This window comes from Gavia stellata, chromosome Z (genome assembly GCF_030936135.1).
Source record: "Gavia stellata isolate bGavSte3 chromosome Z, bGavSte3.hap2, whole genome shotgun sequence".
NCBI lineage: Eukaryota > Metazoa > Chordata > Aves > Gaviiformes > Gaviidae > Gavia > Gavia stellata.
In genome coordinates, this window is record NC_082637.1 from 21044906 (window position 1) to 21064823 (window position 19918).

Here is a 19918-nt window from a genome sequence, read left to right on the forward strand (position 1 = left end):
TGATTGATCTTTTAAAGAAGGGATTTGTGCATGCATTAGTGGGTGAACTAGACATCCTCTAGAGAGATTAAACCACAGAAGGCAATCTAAACTGAGGCTTTCTTTTGTGTAAAGTGAAATCGAACTTAAGGAGTACCTTGGTATGTTACTTTGTGATAATAAGCATATAGTTGGATGAATATATTCAGAGAGGTTTGTAATTCTGATGTACAGATTGTGATCTTAATTTCCTATCATCTTTTATTTTTCCAAATTGTCAAATTGTATCCCTGTAAATAAATTGCATAAACAAAGCAGTTAAATACATAATCTACTCTGGAACTACTTACTGGCAAGCCAGTTCCTTTAATGTAGATACCTTGTGCAGGAAAACATATTTTTTTTCATAGAATTGGCTTCACTGGATTGTGAACTTCACTGCATTAGTTCTCATTTTTTTTACATGCTGAAAGATTTTTCAGTTGTTTGCCAGTACACCTGATTAGTTTCTAGCACTACTGGTTCAATGACATAAGTTGCTGTTTTGTGCAAGTCTAATCTTGTGTGATATAAGTACTGAAGAACACTGAGCATCAGATTCATTTGAGGCAAAAGTTTACTCAGTTCTGATAATTACTGTGACTTGCAATTATTTTTGGTTTACTACTAATTCTTCAAAAATAAGTTTTAAATTAATACTTCTGTTTCTATACTTGCTGTGGAAATGAGTTTTTCATGTAAGCTTATTTTTGTGGATTTTTTCTAGGAAAAAGATAGTGTCAACCATTTGCAAGGAAACAGAAGTGAATATATGGGTATAGAAATAATGTATATACAAGTTAATTTTATTTTAAAAACATATTGTTGGTGAACAAATACAGGGTTCCTGCAAACTTTTAGACACACATCAACTAAAACTTAAATTTTTGCTATGAATAGTAAGAGTTTTGCACATTTAAACAATATTGCAGAAGATTAAAATCTGTCTTTTTCACTGTGTGTTGTTTAAGTTCACCATCATTTTTCTGGCAAAATCTCTGGTTATATCCATTTGAAAATTAAGGCAGGGGTAAATAAAATGGAAGCAACATGTAAAACAGGGAAAATGTTTTTTTTAAAAAAATCTATATGTGACATGTAGGTATGTTAGCGTTCATGTGAATCTATTCCATTTGTTTCTGTTCGTGGCAGAAAATTCTTGAGCAGCTGTTACCTTCTGTTAATTTTTTGAGTTTTACATAAGTTCATGAAATAGTATTTATAGTTTCCTGTAATGGGCTAAAGACTACCTTGTGATTCAGTGTTCTGAAAGGAGGGTGATGACGTGGGTAGCTTTCAAAATATAAAAATTTCTTAGTTTTTCAAAACCAAATTATAATTAAAAAAGTGCAGGTTAGTTTGTTTAAAGAAGCCTTATGGAAAAAAATGTAAGTGCCCAAGGCTGGGCCTTTCAATCTCTAATTGGTATCTGACCTAGTTTGAAAAGGTGTCGTGCATTTTGTGACTTTACCTTTCATTTCAACAAAGTGTTGTCTGTACTTAGTGCTTCTAAAAATTTGGTTGCTTACTTATTCAGACCAAGGTTTAGGAGAATGATTCATGAATAGCCTATAGTTACTCAGAAGTTAATCTTGTTTCAGTGTTGAAGCCTGTTGTGAATTCTGATATGCCACTTAATACAATCACAAATATCTGTTTTTACAGTATGAAGGATGAAGAAGAACAGATGTGCCCCATTTGTTTGTTAGGGATGCTGGATGAAGAGAGCCTAACTGTGTGTGAAGATGGCTGCAGGAACAAGTTACACCACCACTGCATGTCAATATGTACGTTGTCATATTTGTCTTGTTAAGTTATGGTGACTCTAAATATGCCAGAGTATTATAACTTAGAGTGTTTTCATTGGGTTTTGTGCTTGTTTTAAAAGTAAAAAAACCAGAAACCTGCTCTTAAGTGAAGACTGGTAGCTTTTTGTAAGAGTTTGGCATCATTTGGGTAGTATTGATATGCCTTATTTTATCAGTTATTCACAAATCAAGCTTGTAATTTAATGCTTTGAGAAAGAAGTTAACTGCAGGGCTAGAGGTTTTGAGCCTTTTTTACCTGAGTGAAAAGATTATGTCCAATTAGAGGAAGGTTAGGAACAGATTTTTAGCCCATGTGACTTCTCATTAAAATGCATGAAAGTCATTTACTATCAGCTAGGATTATATAGTGAATTATAGAGTATGCTTACATACTACATTAAATAAAGTATATAAATAATTACAGTTGCTTTAACAAATAAAATTCCATCTCCCATATTTTGAAAAAGTATTGCCTATGTTTGTACAAAAGGAACTGCATTTCAGTTCATAACTTTTAATATTAATTGTAGTGCTAAACTGAAGCATTTCTGTATGCAAAAGATGTTTAAATGTCCATATTTATCAGGCTGCTGCAAACAGCCTAGTTCAGAAGCGTTTATCCTGAAACTAACATTCCTCAGTAAAACTTAGAAATAGTAATGCCATCTTCTGGTTTTATACACTGTAAAACTGAAGTACGTATTATCCTGTTGCTGTATTCCAGGGGCAGAAGAATGCAGAAGAAACAGAGAGCCACTTATCTGTCCTCTATGTAGATCTAAATGGAGATCTCATGATTTCTATAGGTAATGATACAGTCTGTGTATAACAAACTGTCTGTTTCTGAATCCTTAGTTGATGTTCCTAAATATGCTGAAGTATTTACTTCAGTAAATGCTTCATTTGTTAATCCACGTTATTTGTTGTTAATCTGTAGTCATGAATTGCCAAGCCCTGTGGATTCTTCTGTTCTCCGTGTGGTTCAGCAGCAAACTCAGCAGCAATCTACAGCTGGATCACAGAGAAGAACCCAAGATAGTAATTTTAACCTTACTCATTATGGGGTCCAGCAGATCCCTTCTGCTTATAAAGATTTAGCTGAGCCATGGATTCAGGTAATTTTACTTGTAAAAGAAGCTTCAAATGTAAAAACTGATTTTGAACTGTTTTGCTAGATTTGTCAGATCAAAGATTCAAAAATTTGTTCTGAATCCCATCAGCTTTATGGTTGATTATTATTTGACATCATTATATTTAACTTGCATTGGAAGAGAAGGTTTTCAGGTCTTGTTTTAGTTGGGTTTTCAGTTTTGGACTTCATCTCAGGCCTCATATTGAAGGTCCATGTAATAAAATGTAGCATTCTTAACTCTAGTTTTGGTAGTGCAAGTGTCACATAAATAGAAAGTTGGCATTTACTGTTACCCAAGTTGTGTTGCAGGAGCCGAATGACCTAAATAACCTCTGGAATCTAGAGGTGGGTTCAACTGAGTAGGGGGTCACACACTTAAAAGTAGTAGAACTTGTATTGCCTATAATTCTGCTGTGATTTTTGTCTGGTATAGGCAGACCTTGGTTTCAGGGTTGTTTATATCAATGTCTAGAAACAAACTCCATACTGAATAATTAAAATTCAAAGTGAATGCAACTATCCATACAGTCATCCTCCCACTTCTCTTAACAGAGTTTTTGGAGAACTGATGACTTATCATTTATGATGTTTCATTTCTATCACAGAATCTTTTTTTAAGACACTATACCTTCTGACACATTTTTGCTGTCGAATTTCTTAAGGTGATTTTTCACCAGAAACATTTCTTTGCTCTTTTTGATTGCTCTTCTTAGGTACTTAAGTTGCAGTATTATTCAGTTTGACTCCTGTAATGTTACTTTTTCCTTGGCAGGTATTTGGAATGGAGTTAGTTGGCTGCTTATTTTCTCGAAACTGGAATATACGAGAGATGGCACTTAGACGTCTTTCCCATGATGTTAGTGGTGCTCTATTACTGGCTAATGGTGAAAGCACTGGAAATTCTGGAAGCAGCAATGGAAACAACACAAGTGCTGGAGCTCTGGGAGCAGCTAGTGGGTCGTCTCAGAGCAGTATCTCAGGAGATGTGGTGGTGGAATCCTGCTGCAGTGTGCTGTCCATGGTCTGTGCCGACCCTGTCTACAAAGTGTATGTTGCTGCTTTAGTAAGTAGTTGTTTACTTATTGTATTCTAGCAATTTCAGAGTGACTTTGTTTTTGAAGGGGAGGGAAAGGGAAGAGATATATGAAGTCAGCAATCCTAGTAATTGTTGCTGAGCACCACTGATGACTTAACTTTTAACCATCATCTGAAAGCGGGATGAACAAAATCCTCAGCAAGAGTGAAATGGCATGACTCCACTGGCCAAATATAAGGAAATGCTTGCTACAACGCTAAGTATTAACAGTTGTAAGACTAGGTTAACAATTAACAATTGTATGACTAGGTTCTTTCCAGTCTCAAAGAATACATGACTAATTCTAACAGTGAATATGTAGTAAGCTGTTTATCCTTTGAACATTTCACTGGTATTTTGAATGCAATTTGCATAAAACTATTTACAAGTCTTTAAAAAAATTAAAAATTGTGTAGCTAATTTGATTTCATATGTATTGGTATTTTCTTTCTCTTAGAAAACTTTAAGAGCCATGCTGGTATATACTCCTTGTCATACTTTGGCAGAAAGGACTAAACTACAGCGACTTCTCAAGCCAGTTGTAGAGACAATATTAGTTAAATGTGCAGATGCCAACAGGTATGGTGTCTAATGAACTTCAGTTTCATTTGGATTGTTACTGAAATGTCTCGAAGCTTTATTTGTTGCTATTTATGTGGAACTAGGAGACCATTTATAGTTGGTGGTGAAATAATATGTGTGGATCATAAGTATAAATATATCATGTTTTTGTTGAAGTCTAATTGCTACCAACAAACTTCTGGCTTGAAAGACGTAGGTTTTGAAGGCACCTGATTGTATTTTTCCAACACTTACAGATCTTAAATGATACTTTGCTTTCTTAAGGCCTTTTTTCCTCCTTAAAATAAAGGAAGATGTTAAGTGCGGTCATCCACTATCCCCTCCATCTCAGCTGATATTGCTTTGGTCTAATTCTCAGACTCACCTTTAAGCAGTCAGCAAATACCCTTCAGCAAGTACCAATCATGTATGTTTCCTATTTCAACAAAAGCTGTTGTACATCTGTGCCATGAAGTGTTAACATAACACTTTTTGTTTCACAGTGTAATGTTAGGAGATGGCTATTCTGAGTGAATGCCCTTGGCATTTCTGGCTTGAGTAGGCCTTGTCTTCCTCTCACAAGCTATCCCGTTTATTCTGCCAGACCAACCATTTCTTCACCTGTACTGTAAACTAGATGCAGAAGTTCACCAGCTTGATTTTTGTCTCTTTAGCCTTAGTTCCTAAGCAGCATTTCTTCTGATACTGCAGCTGGACACGGCCCAGCAATAGTCTAGCAATAGAATATCTAAAGTTAAAGGAATAAGTGAAACAGAACTGTTCCTTGTGTTGCTAGATTCCTGGATTTGGTCTGTTTTTGCAAGAGGATGAGGGTTCTGTTTGGGTTTTTATTTATTTATTAGTGATAGACATTATATTTTTGGAAGCATCCTTGTAAAATGTGTCACAACTATTGGTAGCTTACAGATAGAGGATTACAGAAATGTATTGGAATAAAGGGGTTTGAAATCACTTCCCATGCACAATGTCAAGCTAATTATTATGATATTTCAATAATCATAATGATTATTGAAATGTGATTATAATTATTATTGAAATATAATCATTAGAATGTTTTTCCTTGAAAGCATCTGCTAAGAGTTATTTTTTGGTTTTAATTTCTTATAGTCGAACAAGTCAACTTTCAGTCTCAACACTATTGGAGATGTGTAAAGGTCAAGCGGGCGAGCTGGCAGTTGGCAGAGAAATACTTAAATCTGGTAATAGCTCTTCATATGTAACCTTCATATATAAATTAATTATAATTACAAGCAAATATACTGAAGTGTTTTAAATTTCATACAGCATTTAGCCAATATCAGCATGGCAAAGAGAACAGTATTTCTCTCAGCAGTTTGGGAGGGGGGTAGTTGGGGCACACAATGTGTATTTCTGTATGATACAGTTCTGATCTTTATTTAGCTAAAAATGTAGATTGTGAACATATCTAATCCTTTATCAACTTTTTTATAGGGTCCATTGGTATTGGTGGTGTTGATTATGTCTTAAATTGTATTCTTGGAACCCAAACCGAATCTAGCAACTGGCAAGCGCTACTGGGGCGACTTTGTCTGATAGACAGACTTCTGTTGGAATTTCCTGGTGAATTTTATCCCCACATTGTCTGTGGAGATGTTTTACAAGCTGATACCATAGTAGACAGGTACTTGCTTACACTATGTAACTGTTACTTTTTGTAGTTGAATGTGTTGGTGGTGATTTCTTAAAAAAAAAAAAATAGTTGTTCTAACTGCTGTAAACAAATAGTATATATTTATATGCAAAAGTGTGCTTACTTTACAGAGTAAATGGTTGTCTTTTTTAAAACTTCTGAGCTGTGAATCAATTTTGAAGCACCAGTGCAGCAATAACTCTCCTTTCTGCTGTAGAACTGACAGCTAAATACATTATCTGGAAATGGCTTTCTTGGCACTAGTTAACTAGACCATATCAATGTATAAGACACCTCTTTTCTTTTTCTAGGTATAAGAAACTTCTCTCCCTCTTAACTTTCGCCTTGCAGTCAATTGACAATTCCCACTCAATGGTTGGTAAACTATCGCGGAGAGTGTTTTTGAGTGCAGCAAGAATGGTGGCAAGAGTGCCCCATGTTTTTGTAAAGCTGTTAGAAATGTTGAGTGTGACAAGCTCAACTCATTACGCAAGGATGCGTCGACGTCTGATGGCAATAGCAGATGAAATGGAAATTGCAGAGGCCATCCAGCTGGGCATGGAAGAAATGCACTCTGGGGAATGTCGACATGAAGACTTTCTGCAGCTACCTGTACCAGATAACTCTCCAGAAGCTACAGAAAATAATACTCCTAACAACACTGTCCAGTTATCAGGGAAAAGTGGGAAAAGTTTAAGTGATAAAAAACTGAGTGCCAGTCCAGAGGACATTTCTGAGACACTGGCTGGCCTTGCTGTGGGACTTCCTGTTTCATCAGTAACCACTGAGCAACCAAAGCCAGCCATTCAAACAAAAGGAAAACCCCACAGTCAGTGTTTGAACTCTTCTCCCTCATCCAGTCATTCCCAGTCACTATTCCCAACACTTCTGTCTCCTTCAAACCCATCTGTACCAGCTGGCACTGTAACAGATGTCTCTAAACTCAGACCTCAGGGATTTGTTCCCTGCAAAATCCCCTCACCTTCTCCTCAAACACAGCGGAAACTTTCTCTCCAGTTTCAGAGAAACTGTTCTGAAAATAAAGAACCAGAGAAACTTTCTCCAGTTTTTACCCAAGCCAGGCCATTGCCATCCAGCCACATACATAGGCCAAAGCCATCACGACCCACCCTGAGTGATGTGAACAAGCAGGCAGAAACCTTAAAAAACAGTATGACACTTGACCTGAATGATATTTCACAGTGTGATGGCAATAGTAGCAGTAGCAGCAGTGCAGTTATACCAAGTGAAGAGACAGTGTTCACACCGGTAGATGAAAAATGTCGATTAGATGTTAATGCAGAGCTCAATTCCAGCATTGAGGACCTACTCGAGGCCTCCATGCCAAGTGATGGCACAGTTACGTTCAAGTCTGAAGTTGCAGTTCTTTCTCCTGAGCGGGCAGAAAATGATGATACTTACAAAGATGATGTAAATCATAATCAAAAATGCAAGGAAAAGATGGAAGCTGAAGAGGAGGAAGCTTTAGCTATTGCTATGGCAATGTCAGCATCTCAGGATGCCCTGCCAATAATTCCCCAACTACAGGTCGAAAATGGTGAAGATATCATAATCATTCAGCAGGATGTAAGTATACATATGGGAATTTAGCATAAGTCTCAACTGAGGTTCACCGAATTTATAAAGCAGTGCTGTTATATTTCCAAAGTTATATAAAACAGAAAGGTACCTGATACTGTCTCCTAGGATTTGGAGTATAAACCGTCTGCCAGTTGAGGGTGCTAACAGAATCCTTCCATGGTTATTAGCCAGTTTAGAGAAGGTATTTGGAAGAGAAACATTGTCATGTACCAACCTTTAAAAAGGCAAAGAAGGAAGTGTAAAAGTGGGGAAACCAGGAAATGAGAACAAAGTTTTTAAGCAGGAGTAGAACTGTATTGAGTCTTAATGCTGATTTACTTTGAAGGCAATTGTACAAAACCAAACTAGTTTCTGAAAGAAAAGGTAGAGTTGGAAGAGATCTTGTTGTCGGCACATCTTGAGAGAGAAGATATGAGATACTTTAGAAGTCAGAAAAAAGATATTTGTTTGCAAATAGACAAAAGCACAGGAAATAAGAATAAAGAAAGGGTATTTTATTTGTGATCCTTTGCATGGGGTAACATGTGAAGCATAAATGGGAGAAAGAAATTAAGTAGAAAACATTATTTTGGTTATGTTTACTATAGGTGCTAAATAAAACCTTAACTAGACATGAGATCAGGAATAGAAAAAAGTCTTGCTCCTATTTGTGTCCTTAAATGTTGCCTTTCACCTTCAGGTAGTAACATAGAGGAGGATCTCTGTTCTTACATACAGTAGGAGTTTGTGGATTACGGAATGCTCTGGTGTTCTGGTCTCAGCTGAAACATGTATAATGTGCAGTATGAAGAACTGTAAGGGAGAGGAGAGGCATATAAGCTTGGATATTTTGTAACCTTCCAGAATGTCTATATTTTAGATGCATGCTAGTAAATGTGAAATTGATTTGGAATTTAATTTGCAGACACCTGAAACCCTGCCTGGACATACCAAAGCAAAACACCATTACAGAGAAGATGCAGAATGGCTTAAAGGTCAGCAAATTGGTCTTGGAGCTTTCTCTTCCTGTTACCAAGCTCAAGATGTAGGAACGGGGACGTTAATGGCTGTAAAACAGGTAAATACTTCAAATGCTTCACTTTATTGAATATATTGTGCTTGTTCTTCAATATTTCTTTGGAATATTAAATATAAAAGCTATCTGTGCTCACAGACTTGTGTTCCTTGCTTCCTCTGCTCCCTGTCGTGTGTTCTCACATAATACATAAGTCTTTATGTGCATGGTATTAACATATTTTCAGGTTTTTCCACTTCTCCTTAAAATGAAAAAAAACCTGTACTTTTTTGATATGCCCATTTTCTTTCATAGTTCTTCAAATGCTTTTTTCTTTTATCAAGTTCATCACTGTTTAAAGCAGGAGAAATGTAGTTTAATACTTCTTTTCTCTGATCCAACACACAACTTTGAGGCAAGTATTTTTAACATTTGAATTGATAGATACAGAACCGTAACTGAGAAAAGAGGCCCAAATGCTCATGCTTCACTCAAGATTTTTGAAGGTTCTAGATGTAGATCTTCCACAGTCAAAGTGCCCTAGGTCTGAATCAGTCATACCAACATAAAGGGAATCTTAGTCCTAACATTTTCTTATTAATTCTAGAATGAACTTATACCTATGGAATTGAGCAATTTCAAAACATTTAATCAGGGAAAGAATATCTGTCATCAGCTATTCCTCCTTTGAAGCTCTTGTGCTTGTGAAAGAGTAGGACTGTCCATGTAGTCCTTGAGGCTCCTCCTGGAGAGATGGTGATGATTCTGACGCCCAGGTGAAATTCTCTGCAGCATACCATTATTTCAGATTTAGTAAGGATCAGAGCTGGGGTTGGCTCCATTTCCATTACAGGACTTCTGATCTGCTTTTTTCCTCCCTGCCTCCCATTGAATTTCTGGGATAAGAGGTTTAGTCATGAAACAAATAGTATGGTTAAACTGGTAAAAATCTTACAAATAACACTGTCAGAATCACATTTCAGGCCTTATTTTTCTTCCTTTTCTTCAACATCTGAAAAAAATTATCTTTTTTCTAGCTTAAGCAGAGGAGAGCGAAGAGGGAAGTTTCATCACTCCATACTTGGAGAGACCTTTGGTATTTCCCCAGAAGATCACTCTTAATTTTCTATGACTGTCTCACATGGAGACACATTCTCAGCTGAAGGAGCTTAAGATAAAAGAATACTTGTTATTTCCAGATGGTGAAAAGGGATGGAAAACCATCCATTCTTGTTACTGTACTGAAGGGGGAGGTTACAGGACTGGTAATTATGTAAGCTAAGTCTGAATAACGCATTTCAAAACAGGTGACGTATGTCAGGAACACATCATCTGAGCAAGAAGAGGTAGTTGAAGCACTGAGGGAAGAAATAAGGATGATGAGTCATCTGAACCATCCTAACATTATTCGAATGTTGGGTGCTACATGTGAGAAGAGCAACTATAACCTCTTTATTGAATGGATGGCAGGTAAACAACTATTACGCCAAAGAAAATGAAAATATCATTTGAGGCTTGAACTATGTAGTTTCATACTACAGTTTGCAAATTTGTATTTTCATTGCTGTTGGTAGCCAGTATAAAAGTCTTCTTACAGAACAGTTCAGGTGGTCAGAGCAATATTCTTACTGGGGTATCCTTGTTTTGATTTGGAATTTTCCATGCCTAATCTGTCATACAGTTAAAGCAGTTGGAAGCCCTGAACAAAAATTCTACTACTTCTTCCTCAATTTCTGAATCTAAACAACAAGTTAAAACTTTGATTCAGGCACTTCAGTTGGAAATATATCAAATTCTTGCATCTTCAGTGTACCAATGTAACTTTAAGTTGTTATTAAAAATAACTTTGCTAGAAAGTTTGGAATACCTGTCACTTGTTTTTACCCCAAGCATTTTTATAAAAATTGTGTGAGGGGACATGCAAAGGCATTTAAGAAATTAAAGTAAATTTCTAATAAAAGCAGGATGCTTCAGGAAAAACATGTTCAAATCTTAAATGTATTAAGTGGTAGTTTAGTAACAAATAGTGAAATCCTTACATTATTGTATAGAGCAGGGGCAAGAAAGTCTATATCCTTTTTTTCAAGAAGGAGCTTTATTAATGTTATGAACAGGATTATATGTTGTTGCCATCCAGTCACCAAGATCAGATTTGGTGTTTTATACATCCTTATTTCTTATAAAAGAAAGCATTGCACCTTAACTGATGTTCTTTGGCAGAAACCACTTAGCAATACCAGAGTGCTAACAAGCAAAGCCCAAGTATGTGTTACTACAAGCAGTAATGCAGAAAATATTTTCTCAAAACTAAGAGTGTTTAACTTCCTTAAGTATAATTTTTCTGAAATAATATTATTTAAATAATGAAATGTGAGGAATTGTCTTTACCTTAAGCAAGCCCAAGTTACATTAGAATACTTCACGAGGCACAATGGAAATCCAAAATCTTGAGGATCTATATACCAGTTTTGGAAAATAAAGGACGATATGGCTTTTCCTTGCTTGTCTGCTTACTTCTATATATTGGTACTTGGATGGTGACAAAAGTAAATTAAGATCCTCAGAGGGAACGCTTACTGGAGGCTGTGCGTATCTATTGCCCCAAAGAAAGCTAGTGTTCTGCTGCACAAATGTGTGCATAAATAGGTGTAGTTTTTTATCGGCAACAGTACTTTCTTCGCTAAGGGATTTGTACATTCTTTTAAGGAAGTATAAATTTATTAGGAAGCATTAAGACTTGTGTCTAATGTGTACAGTTCCAGGTCACAAGTAATTAAGTAACAAAGTATATTACTTTTTGCCTATGAAACTTTTTAACATTTTTTCGTGGGGGAGAAATCTAGTTATAAATTAGGAATACCAATACCAAGTTCCAATTTTAGGAGGCAGTGCTGCATTCTACTGATACAAAGTATAAGTGTTGATAAAGTGTATTTCTTTTCTCTTCTAGGGGGTTCAGTTGCTCATTTGTTAAGTAAATATGGAGCCTTCAAAGAATCGGTTATTATTAATTACACAGAACAGCTGTTACGTGGCCTTTCTTACCTCCATGAGAATCAGATAATCCACAGAGATGTTAAAGGTGAGAATTACTTAGAATGCCTTTTAAAAAGGAATGTTCAGAAAGCAGCATCTATTTTGGCTTGAGACCTGTTGCTTCTCTCAGATACCATCTCAAAAGTGGTAATTCTGTTGGGTTTGTCTGATCATTCTTAAGAACCTTTTAATTACTGAAATCTATCAGAATGTTCATAGCATGCTTTGGGGATATTTGCTACCTGTGCCGATAATTTAGAAAAATTTGTTTTCTCAATTTGTTCAAATAAAATGTGAAGTTGCCATATAGCTTTAAAGATTGCTAGTTAAATTAATGTAAATGTTTACACTGAAATGATAGCAAAATCTGTGAACAAGCCAAAATAAAAAGGTCAGGTTTCTAATGTATAGGAATATTGTGATGAGTTTTCTTCCTTCATCTTAATTGAACATAAATACAGTTGTACTGTGTTTGAGCAAAATGTGGACTTTATTGGGAAACACCAGTCTTACTAAAATTTTCCCTTTAATGTCACTATAGCTGTCCATAAACTGGGGAGATATCCAGATAAGTACCAACATAGCAATGGCAAATATTTGTCTTTAATGTTTCCTCTTAAAATAAGAAAACTTTCAATTGGTCTCTAATTCTTTTCAAGACAACTCAAAGTTGCTTAAGGATGAAGTAAGTTTAAATTTCACAGGGAGTGAGCTGCAGGCAATGAAAACCTCCAGGGTTTTAGGTCACCATTTGCTTTCATTATGCCATCCCCAGGCATTGTTCCAGAATCCTGTGTTTGCCCTACTTTGAAAGTTTGATTGCTTCTCTAAATCTCTCAGACAGCCTCACGCTGTGTGCAGTATCATTCAGGCATAACAGAAAGTGAAATTATTGGACTTTATCCTTGATTTTTTTAGATTTCCTTGATATTGGGGGTGGGGAAGATCAACCTATATATAGTTTTGAAATGGAGGGAGTGTCTGTTCATCCTTTTGCCTTTAATAGAAAGCCAACTAGCAGTATTTTTATTATGCTGTTGACAGGTGCCAATTTGCTAATTGACAGCACAGGTCATAGATTAAGAATTGCTGATTTTGGAGCTGCAGCCAGGTTGGCATCAAAAGGAACTGGTGCTGGGGAGTTTCAGGGGCAGTTGTTGGGAACTATTGCATTTATGGCACCGGAGGTAAGAAACCAGTTTTGGAAGTTACTTTAAAAAGTTTGTTTGAACTCTTTAAGCTAATTCATACAGCCAAGTAACAGAAAATTGCTGTAAATACTTCAAATATGGTTTAAATGTACTTGTTCTAAAGAATAGGAATGATTCCAACATGGCAATAATGACATTTCTTTCTTGCTGTCAAAGTTTGTTTTAAGTAGTTTGTTACAGGATATATCTAGCATAAGTACTGTTACTAAAGCCCAAATGACCACTTGGTCAAAAGCTAACTATTGCAAGGTACTTTGTTTTGCCCCTTGATCAGGCATTTTATTTACTAGGTCTCTACAGCTGTGTAAATCTTATGGCATTTACATCACTGATCACTCTCTCAACCTGAAATGTTAATCAGAATGCACTTGGTTGATGATTTTTTTTTTGCATCTAAATTACTTAGAGTTAAGAGACTTTGAAGCAGATAATCTGAGCTTTGGTCTGTCTGTTCAGGTTCTGAGAGGTCAGCAATATGGTAGGAGCTGTGATGTGTGGAGCGTTGGCTGTGTTGTTATAGAAATGGCTTGTGCTAAACCTCCCTGGAATGCAGAGAAACACTCCAATCATCTTGCTTTGATATTTAAGGTGAGTTATTTTGTTGCTACCAGTATGCTACAAAGAACGCTGACTAATTTCATATACAGTAATGTGAATTTTAGAAAAGTATACAAGTAGCCGGGGTTGTTGCAATAGCTCTTCATATTGCAGCTGTTAGTACAGACTCAAGAGTGATACCAACATAATCATACTTGCTTGTTCAGAAAAAGCTACCAACACAATAACAAGCAAAAAAAGCTCTTTTCTAAGATATATACGTGGTGTAACAGGCTAAAAAAAATTTGGTAACAGAATTGATCTTGACTCTAGGCAGAAGTTTGGGATTTGAACTCTTTCTTACAATCCTGCCAAATACAGGAGCAAAAGAAGTTTTTTTTCTACCATAGGACATTTATGTGTGTATTCATATTTCATAGTGGGGAATGATGTCCTTTGGTAAAAACCTGATGTTGCATGTTCAGATTTTGCTGAAAGATATTTACCACTATGCCATGCTGTATATGAATATTGCCCCTCCCTTTTCTAGGTCATCCATTTTGGCATTGATGTTTCTTACTACAATCAGTTAGGTGTATTTAATTCTAAAAGTCTGATTGAACTGTAGGCATGAATGAAGAAAATACTGCCGCAAGTGAAGAAAGTGATTATTAGCATTTTCACTAGCATGAGTGAAGAAACTGTTTCCACAAAACAAAACCAGTGCAGCAGTATTCAAATATGTTCTAATTAAGTACAAATCACTTGTGATAAGAGATGTAATTGTCTTGGTTCTGTGTCTGTGTGAATCTGGTCATGCCACTCTAGTGTTCTGAATCATCTTGTTTAATTTGATCTAGAGAAGATCAAGATTAACTTGGTTGGGAGTGATCAGCATCTATCTGAGAAAGATTGTCCTTTGGGGTGGTAGTGGTAATACAGTAAAGACAACGCAAGAGAGCATACCCAGCTTAATGTGTTATAAATGTAACATCACTCAGCTTACTGTATCTCCGTGTTGGCTTATGCCAGTTAACAGTGATGGCAACTAGTAGACTGAAGAATACCCATATGTATGGCATAAGAGCTTTTCTTATGGCCTGCCCAGCAGATGGTCACTGCAGAATCTGGCTGTAAGAAGAAAATTTAGAGAAAAGTGCAAGGAGAGAGGCAGACTGTGAAAGGCAATGGGCATAAGGGCTATCTAAGACCCGTTTTAGAAAATTGAAGCAGTAATGTAATCTTCAAACTGCAGTAGGAAATATGCTAAGTGGAAAAAAGCTTGTAAATATAACTTGTGAGCTGAAAATCACCAGCTTGTGGAAGGTTTTTGGGGTAGGAGAGGGGGCTTAAGAAACACTGATTTTTAAAAAGTTATTTTCCCTTTGTTCAGATCGCTAGTGCAACTACTGCTCCATCAATCCCTACACACCTGTCTCCTGGTTTGAAAGATGTGACTCTTCGGTGTTTAGAACTTCAACCTCAGGACAGACCTCCATCAAGGGAGCTGCTGAAACACCCAGTCTTCCGTACTACATGGTAGCTACATACGTATAAGGCTGATATACTGAAGAAGATGCTACTGAATATACAATAACTGTATTGCAGTGCAGTTAAGCACGGCAAATTGCATTATTCTGCTGGTCTTAATGATAGATACATCAAGGACTTAAGACCAGTGGAGAACCCTACCTAAGTATGTGATTGACAAATCGAGATCTTTACCTAAGCTCAGTATGCAACATTTCACAACTTGTGCAGATATTAGTGAACTGTGCCTTTCCAAACATCTGGCTCTATGTGAACACAAAAGCATTTTTCCTTAAATCTGCATGATTATTTGGCAGATAAGTGATTTTTATTTTATTTGGAGCACTTTTTCAGCAATATTAGCAGCTGAGGGGCTCAGGATCTATTTTAATATAGCAATCACTGTTTCATTTCACATCATGTGGATGTAAACAGAGGGTTCTGCAATTAGTCAGTTTTCAGCTCTGGTTAAAAGGAAGTTCTGTATCTGTACCTTTTAATTACACGAAGTTCTCTGAGTAACAAATCCAAACATTAATGGATACTTTAAAAAAACATTTTGCCTTCCTTAAAATAAGAGCAGGCAGTTGTGGTTCACTGTGCATTTACTGCTGGCCATGTAATTTCTTTTGAAATTAAAGTTTGTTTTCATTGTATTTTTAACTTTCAGTTAAAGGGGATATTTTTAAATAGTATTTAGAAAAAGATGCAAGCTGTGTCATGCAACATCTTGCTGACACAAGAGTTTTAAACAGATTTGCTGGAAATCTGGAATAAAACAAAGTGCTACCTTCAACCAAGGCAGTGTTGAAGTCTCTGATAGTATAGGTTATTTAAAAAAAAAAAACAGAAAAAACAAGATTATTCTGCATAAAACAACTTTGCCTGAATCATGCTTAGAGTTGTTGAGCCGCCTTTTCATATAGCAGTTTCTTCTGGCAAATCGTGTCGAAGTTTCATGTAAAAGGCTCCAAACCCAGCTCCCATTAAAGTTTATGTGAGACTTTGCACTGTACTTCAGTGGGAGCAGGTGCCAACTATGAGCAAATCTCATTCTTTGTGTAACAAAGCTGAGGTCACATTCTCTACTGATAACAAGTTTTACCTGCTGTTTTCCTTCTGCCGTACATCATCTATTTACTGTAGCCGTTAGTGATAATTTAATTTGAAAATGTTAAAAATATTACCATAAGAAAGGTATTTATTTTAACAAGAAACAAACTTGGACTTGAAAAGCAAGATAAAGTAAAATGTGAAGTAAAGCTTCACCTGTAGTGCAAAACTTGTGTTTTTTAGCAGGTGTGTTTTTTTAAAACAGGTTTTTAAAATTATTTTAAAGGCAGGTTTTTAGCTTCTGATGCATGTAATTCTGAAGGAAAATGGCAGCTTTTCTTTTGCTTTTTTAAGAAGGGGGATCTTTTTAAATCAAATACTGATTGTGTTTAATCCATTTGGAAGAAATATACTGTTCATGTTTTAACTCTTCAGAAGCCAGTTGGATTGTTGGACTGAAACAGAATTGGTTATTTTCAAAGACTCAGGACAAACTAAATAAGCTATAGTACATTAAAAATGTACAATACAAATTGGAAGTAAAACATCTTAAAGATAAGTTTACTAGAATGATAGTGCTCATACGAATAAAAAAAAAGCAGTGTCATTAGTTGTGAATGTGTTTCTTTTGGAAATTTTACATTCCTTTGTTTTGGAAGATTGGCAGACTTTGAAGAGTTAAAAAGATAATACCGAAATGTGAAGTTTGGTAGCTCTAACTGTTTTTGTACTTGACTTTTTTTAACCACTTTAGAATTTCTCATTCTAATAAGATTGTTTCCAAGTCTTTCTTATGTGCAAGCTTTAAAGGATGCACTCTTGCCAACTCATGTACTGGAAGATCAGTTGTCAGATTAATACTGTTTCTGGCAGAAATGTAAACTGTATAAACTGATGAACCTCAGCTAATCAGTATTACTTTGTAGATCACCATGCCTACCACATTTCAAACTCAAACTGCCTCTAGGTGTCCAAATGCATTTGTTTGAGTTTGTTTGCATTTCCCTCAGCTTGCTGGTAATTGTGGTGTTTTTAAAATGCAGATGTGATGTAATATTCTTATTTTCTTTGGATCAAAGCTGGACTGAAAATTGTATTGTGTAATTATTTTTTTGTGTTCTTAATGTTATTTGGTACTTAAGTTGTAAATAACGTCTACTGCTGTTTATTCCAGTTTCTACTACCTCAGGTGTCCTATAGAGTTTCTTCTACCAAAGTTCACTTTCACAATGAAATTATATTTGCTATGTGACTGATTCCTAAGACTTCCAGGGCTTAAGGGCTAACTTCTATTAGCACCTTACTGTGCAAGCAAATTTTACAGAAATCTCTGGGTTAAGAAATTTGGCTTCATTGTATCCTTTGTTATTTTAAATATATCAAGATATTTTAATTAAAAGTTTTTACCCCATTGAACCAATTTTATATAGTATAATTTGTACCTATTTTGGTGGTTTTTGTCTTTATAGTAAATAAAAGTTTTTGAACAAATTTTGTCCTTTGCTTATTTTAATGTAAACATGTTCAGTTTACTGATGTAAATAAAATTTCTGGTACACTTCACTGTTTATACACAATTTCATGTGGAACACTCAGTATGTCAAGACTTATCTTCTAATATTAAATGACACATATGAATGAGTATTGGCTGATATACATATATGTTAGGTGTATCAATCAAGAATGCTTAGGTAAAGGGCAGCAACAAACACTAATTTTTTTTAATTTATATTAAAGGTAGGAGCTTCTCTTACGACAACACTGTATCGAGGAACCTCACTTGCTTATGCCCTTAGATCAAACATTAAACGTATAAATTTTGCATTACTGCAAATATAACTATTAATTACCAAGTCAGGTGAACTGATTTGGTTAGATCGGTTCTGGAGTCATTGAGGTGTATCTTGGAAGTTAATCTGCTATTTTGTTTTCAGTGAAATGATTCTGTTTGTGATTTAAGTAGCAAACATAAGCCTTTCCTTATTCAGGCAATCTGAATATGTATTGCAAAGCTAGGGCTTGTTTCAGTTGCTTGTCTGTCTGCTGATTTTTTTATATTTTTAAATTAATTTTTTGATAGTTGAAAATTGAAGTGTTCTGTAGCCTTTTTTGTGACTGCTTAATGCTACATTGTGAAAGATCACTCTCTTTATAATCTCCATTACTTATTATGTGACTTTCTGCCTATAGAGACAAACATAACAATTCACCAACAAAAATAGGCAGCAGGAATCTTCAGATAAATTTTAATATCTGATTTTAAAATCAGAAAAATGTACTAACTGAGGAGTCAAGGCAAATATATGACAAGGATTAAATAAAGGATAAATTGAGTGTAATGATTTTCCTTTATTTGATTTACTATAGAACTCCCGAATCTTACAGTAGGGTGTGGTAATTACAATGTTGTAGTCTCCTTTTTAGGAACGAGGGATGGCAGAGATCACCTGTCCCCAGCAGTTGGCAGTAAATGTCAAAGACTCCTATTTACAGAACGAAACGCCTTCATTTGCAAAGGGCATGTTCAGGTGTTCCCCGGACAAATAGTAAGCTATGCCCATTTTGATTTGTCTGGTGGGAATAACGTTACATTCCATGTTCTACGTGACCGTCATAGTTCATCTTTGCAAATTCACTTTGAAAGGTAACGATTGCTTCCAGAACATGCTGGAGCATCATGAGGATCATGTATTTCCTCTTGATCACCTGAGTGTGCAACTTGTATGCATGGCTGGCTGACCCGACTGCCGACCTCCCAAGACACTGTATTTCTCTTACTAACTTTTCTTTCATTGCTTAGTCGTCCTTGCTGAGCTGAATCACAAATGTGACAGTCTTGCTTTTAAGAGCCACTATATGCATATGCTGTGGCAAATGTGCATGTTGTTTACTCATTCTGGCACACAGCTGCTGAAATCCAGATCTTCGGTTGTGAATTGAGAACTTTCTTCCCTGTCATTGCCGAGAAAGTCCAGAAGATGGCAGGAAAGCATTCTGAGGCAGCCACCGTGCCATTTCCTTTTATTTCCCTCAATTATTTCAGTTTGCACTATATCATCACTCAGTTCTTGTTCTCGGAAAAGATGTGCAAGGCCAACAATAGCATTAAAGTGAATATGGAGTAAATGAAGATGCAATTTATAAATATTTGCAAGGCTCTGAGACGGGAGGTTAATTGGGCTTGTTTCATTGCTTTGGAGGGCCTGCCTCACAAAACCCCAAGCTCTTGGCAAGAGTTCGGGTCCAGACATAGGAGTATAAGCTTTGACAGTGTTTTGAGCTTTGATTTCTCTGTTCACCCCAAAACCAGTTCTCAAACACTAGCCCCATATGATTATTTTTTAAACTAGTTTCCTAAGAAAGTAAGATACATGCTGTCATGTTCTGTCTCATTTTCCCCTGACTTTTTACTTCATTGGCAGATTTTAACTAACACTGCAGATAAGGAGCAGCATCCAAAGAGGTAAGTTTTCTGAAAGTAGGTACCCGAGCAGAGAAGGGAGGACAGTGGCCAAGGAGATGATAACATTACCCTCATCTTGAGACCTCTTAATGATTTCTAAAGAATGATGTGGGGGCCTTTGTTCATTTTTGAAGATCAACAGCTGAGCAATTGTTTTCTTAAATAGATTTTTCTTTTGTTTATTTAACAATTGGTGGTAGAATGTGGCATCAAAAGAGCTTATGCC

The 19918-nt window shown here is 36.0% G+C and overlaps 1 protein-coding gene across 1 annotated transcript in view; it reads left to right on the forward strand.

Moving 5' to 3' along the window:
• The window catches only part of MAP3K1 (mitogen-activated protein kinase kinase kinase 1), a 64556-nt gene extending 46987 nt beyond the window's left edge, over positions 1 to 17569 (forward strand). The window contains exons 7-20 of the mRNA XM_059833732.1: positions 1684 to 1805; positions 2551 to 2632; positions 2764 to 2941; positions 3731 to 4021; positions 4491 to 4612; positions 5723 to 5814; positions 6068 to 6257; positions 6578 to 7853; positions 8773 to 8925; positions 10170 to 10332; positions 11813 to 11944; positions 12943 to 13085; positions 13566 to 13697; positions 15040 to 17569. Coding sequence (XP_059689715.1) covers positions 1684 to 1805; positions 2551 to 2632; positions 2764 to 2941; positions 3731 to 4021; positions 4491 to 4612; positions 5723 to 5814; positions 6068 to 6257; positions 6578 to 7853; positions 8773 to 8925; positions 10170 to 10332; positions 11813 to 11944; positions 12943 to 13085; positions 13566 to 13697; positions 15040 to 15189 — 3226 coding nt within the window. The 3' untranslated portion in view covers positions 15190 to 17569. The remainder of the gene's footprint in view (positions 1 to 1683; positions 1806 to 2550; positions 2633 to 2763; positions 2942 to 3730; positions 4022 to 4490; positions 4613 to 5722; positions 5815 to 6067; positions 6258 to 6577; positions 7854 to 8772; positions 8926 to 10169; positions 10333 to 11812; positions 11945 to 12942; positions 13086 to 13565; positions 13698 to 15039) is intronic.
• Positions 17570 to 19918: the final 2349 nt, after the last annotated feature.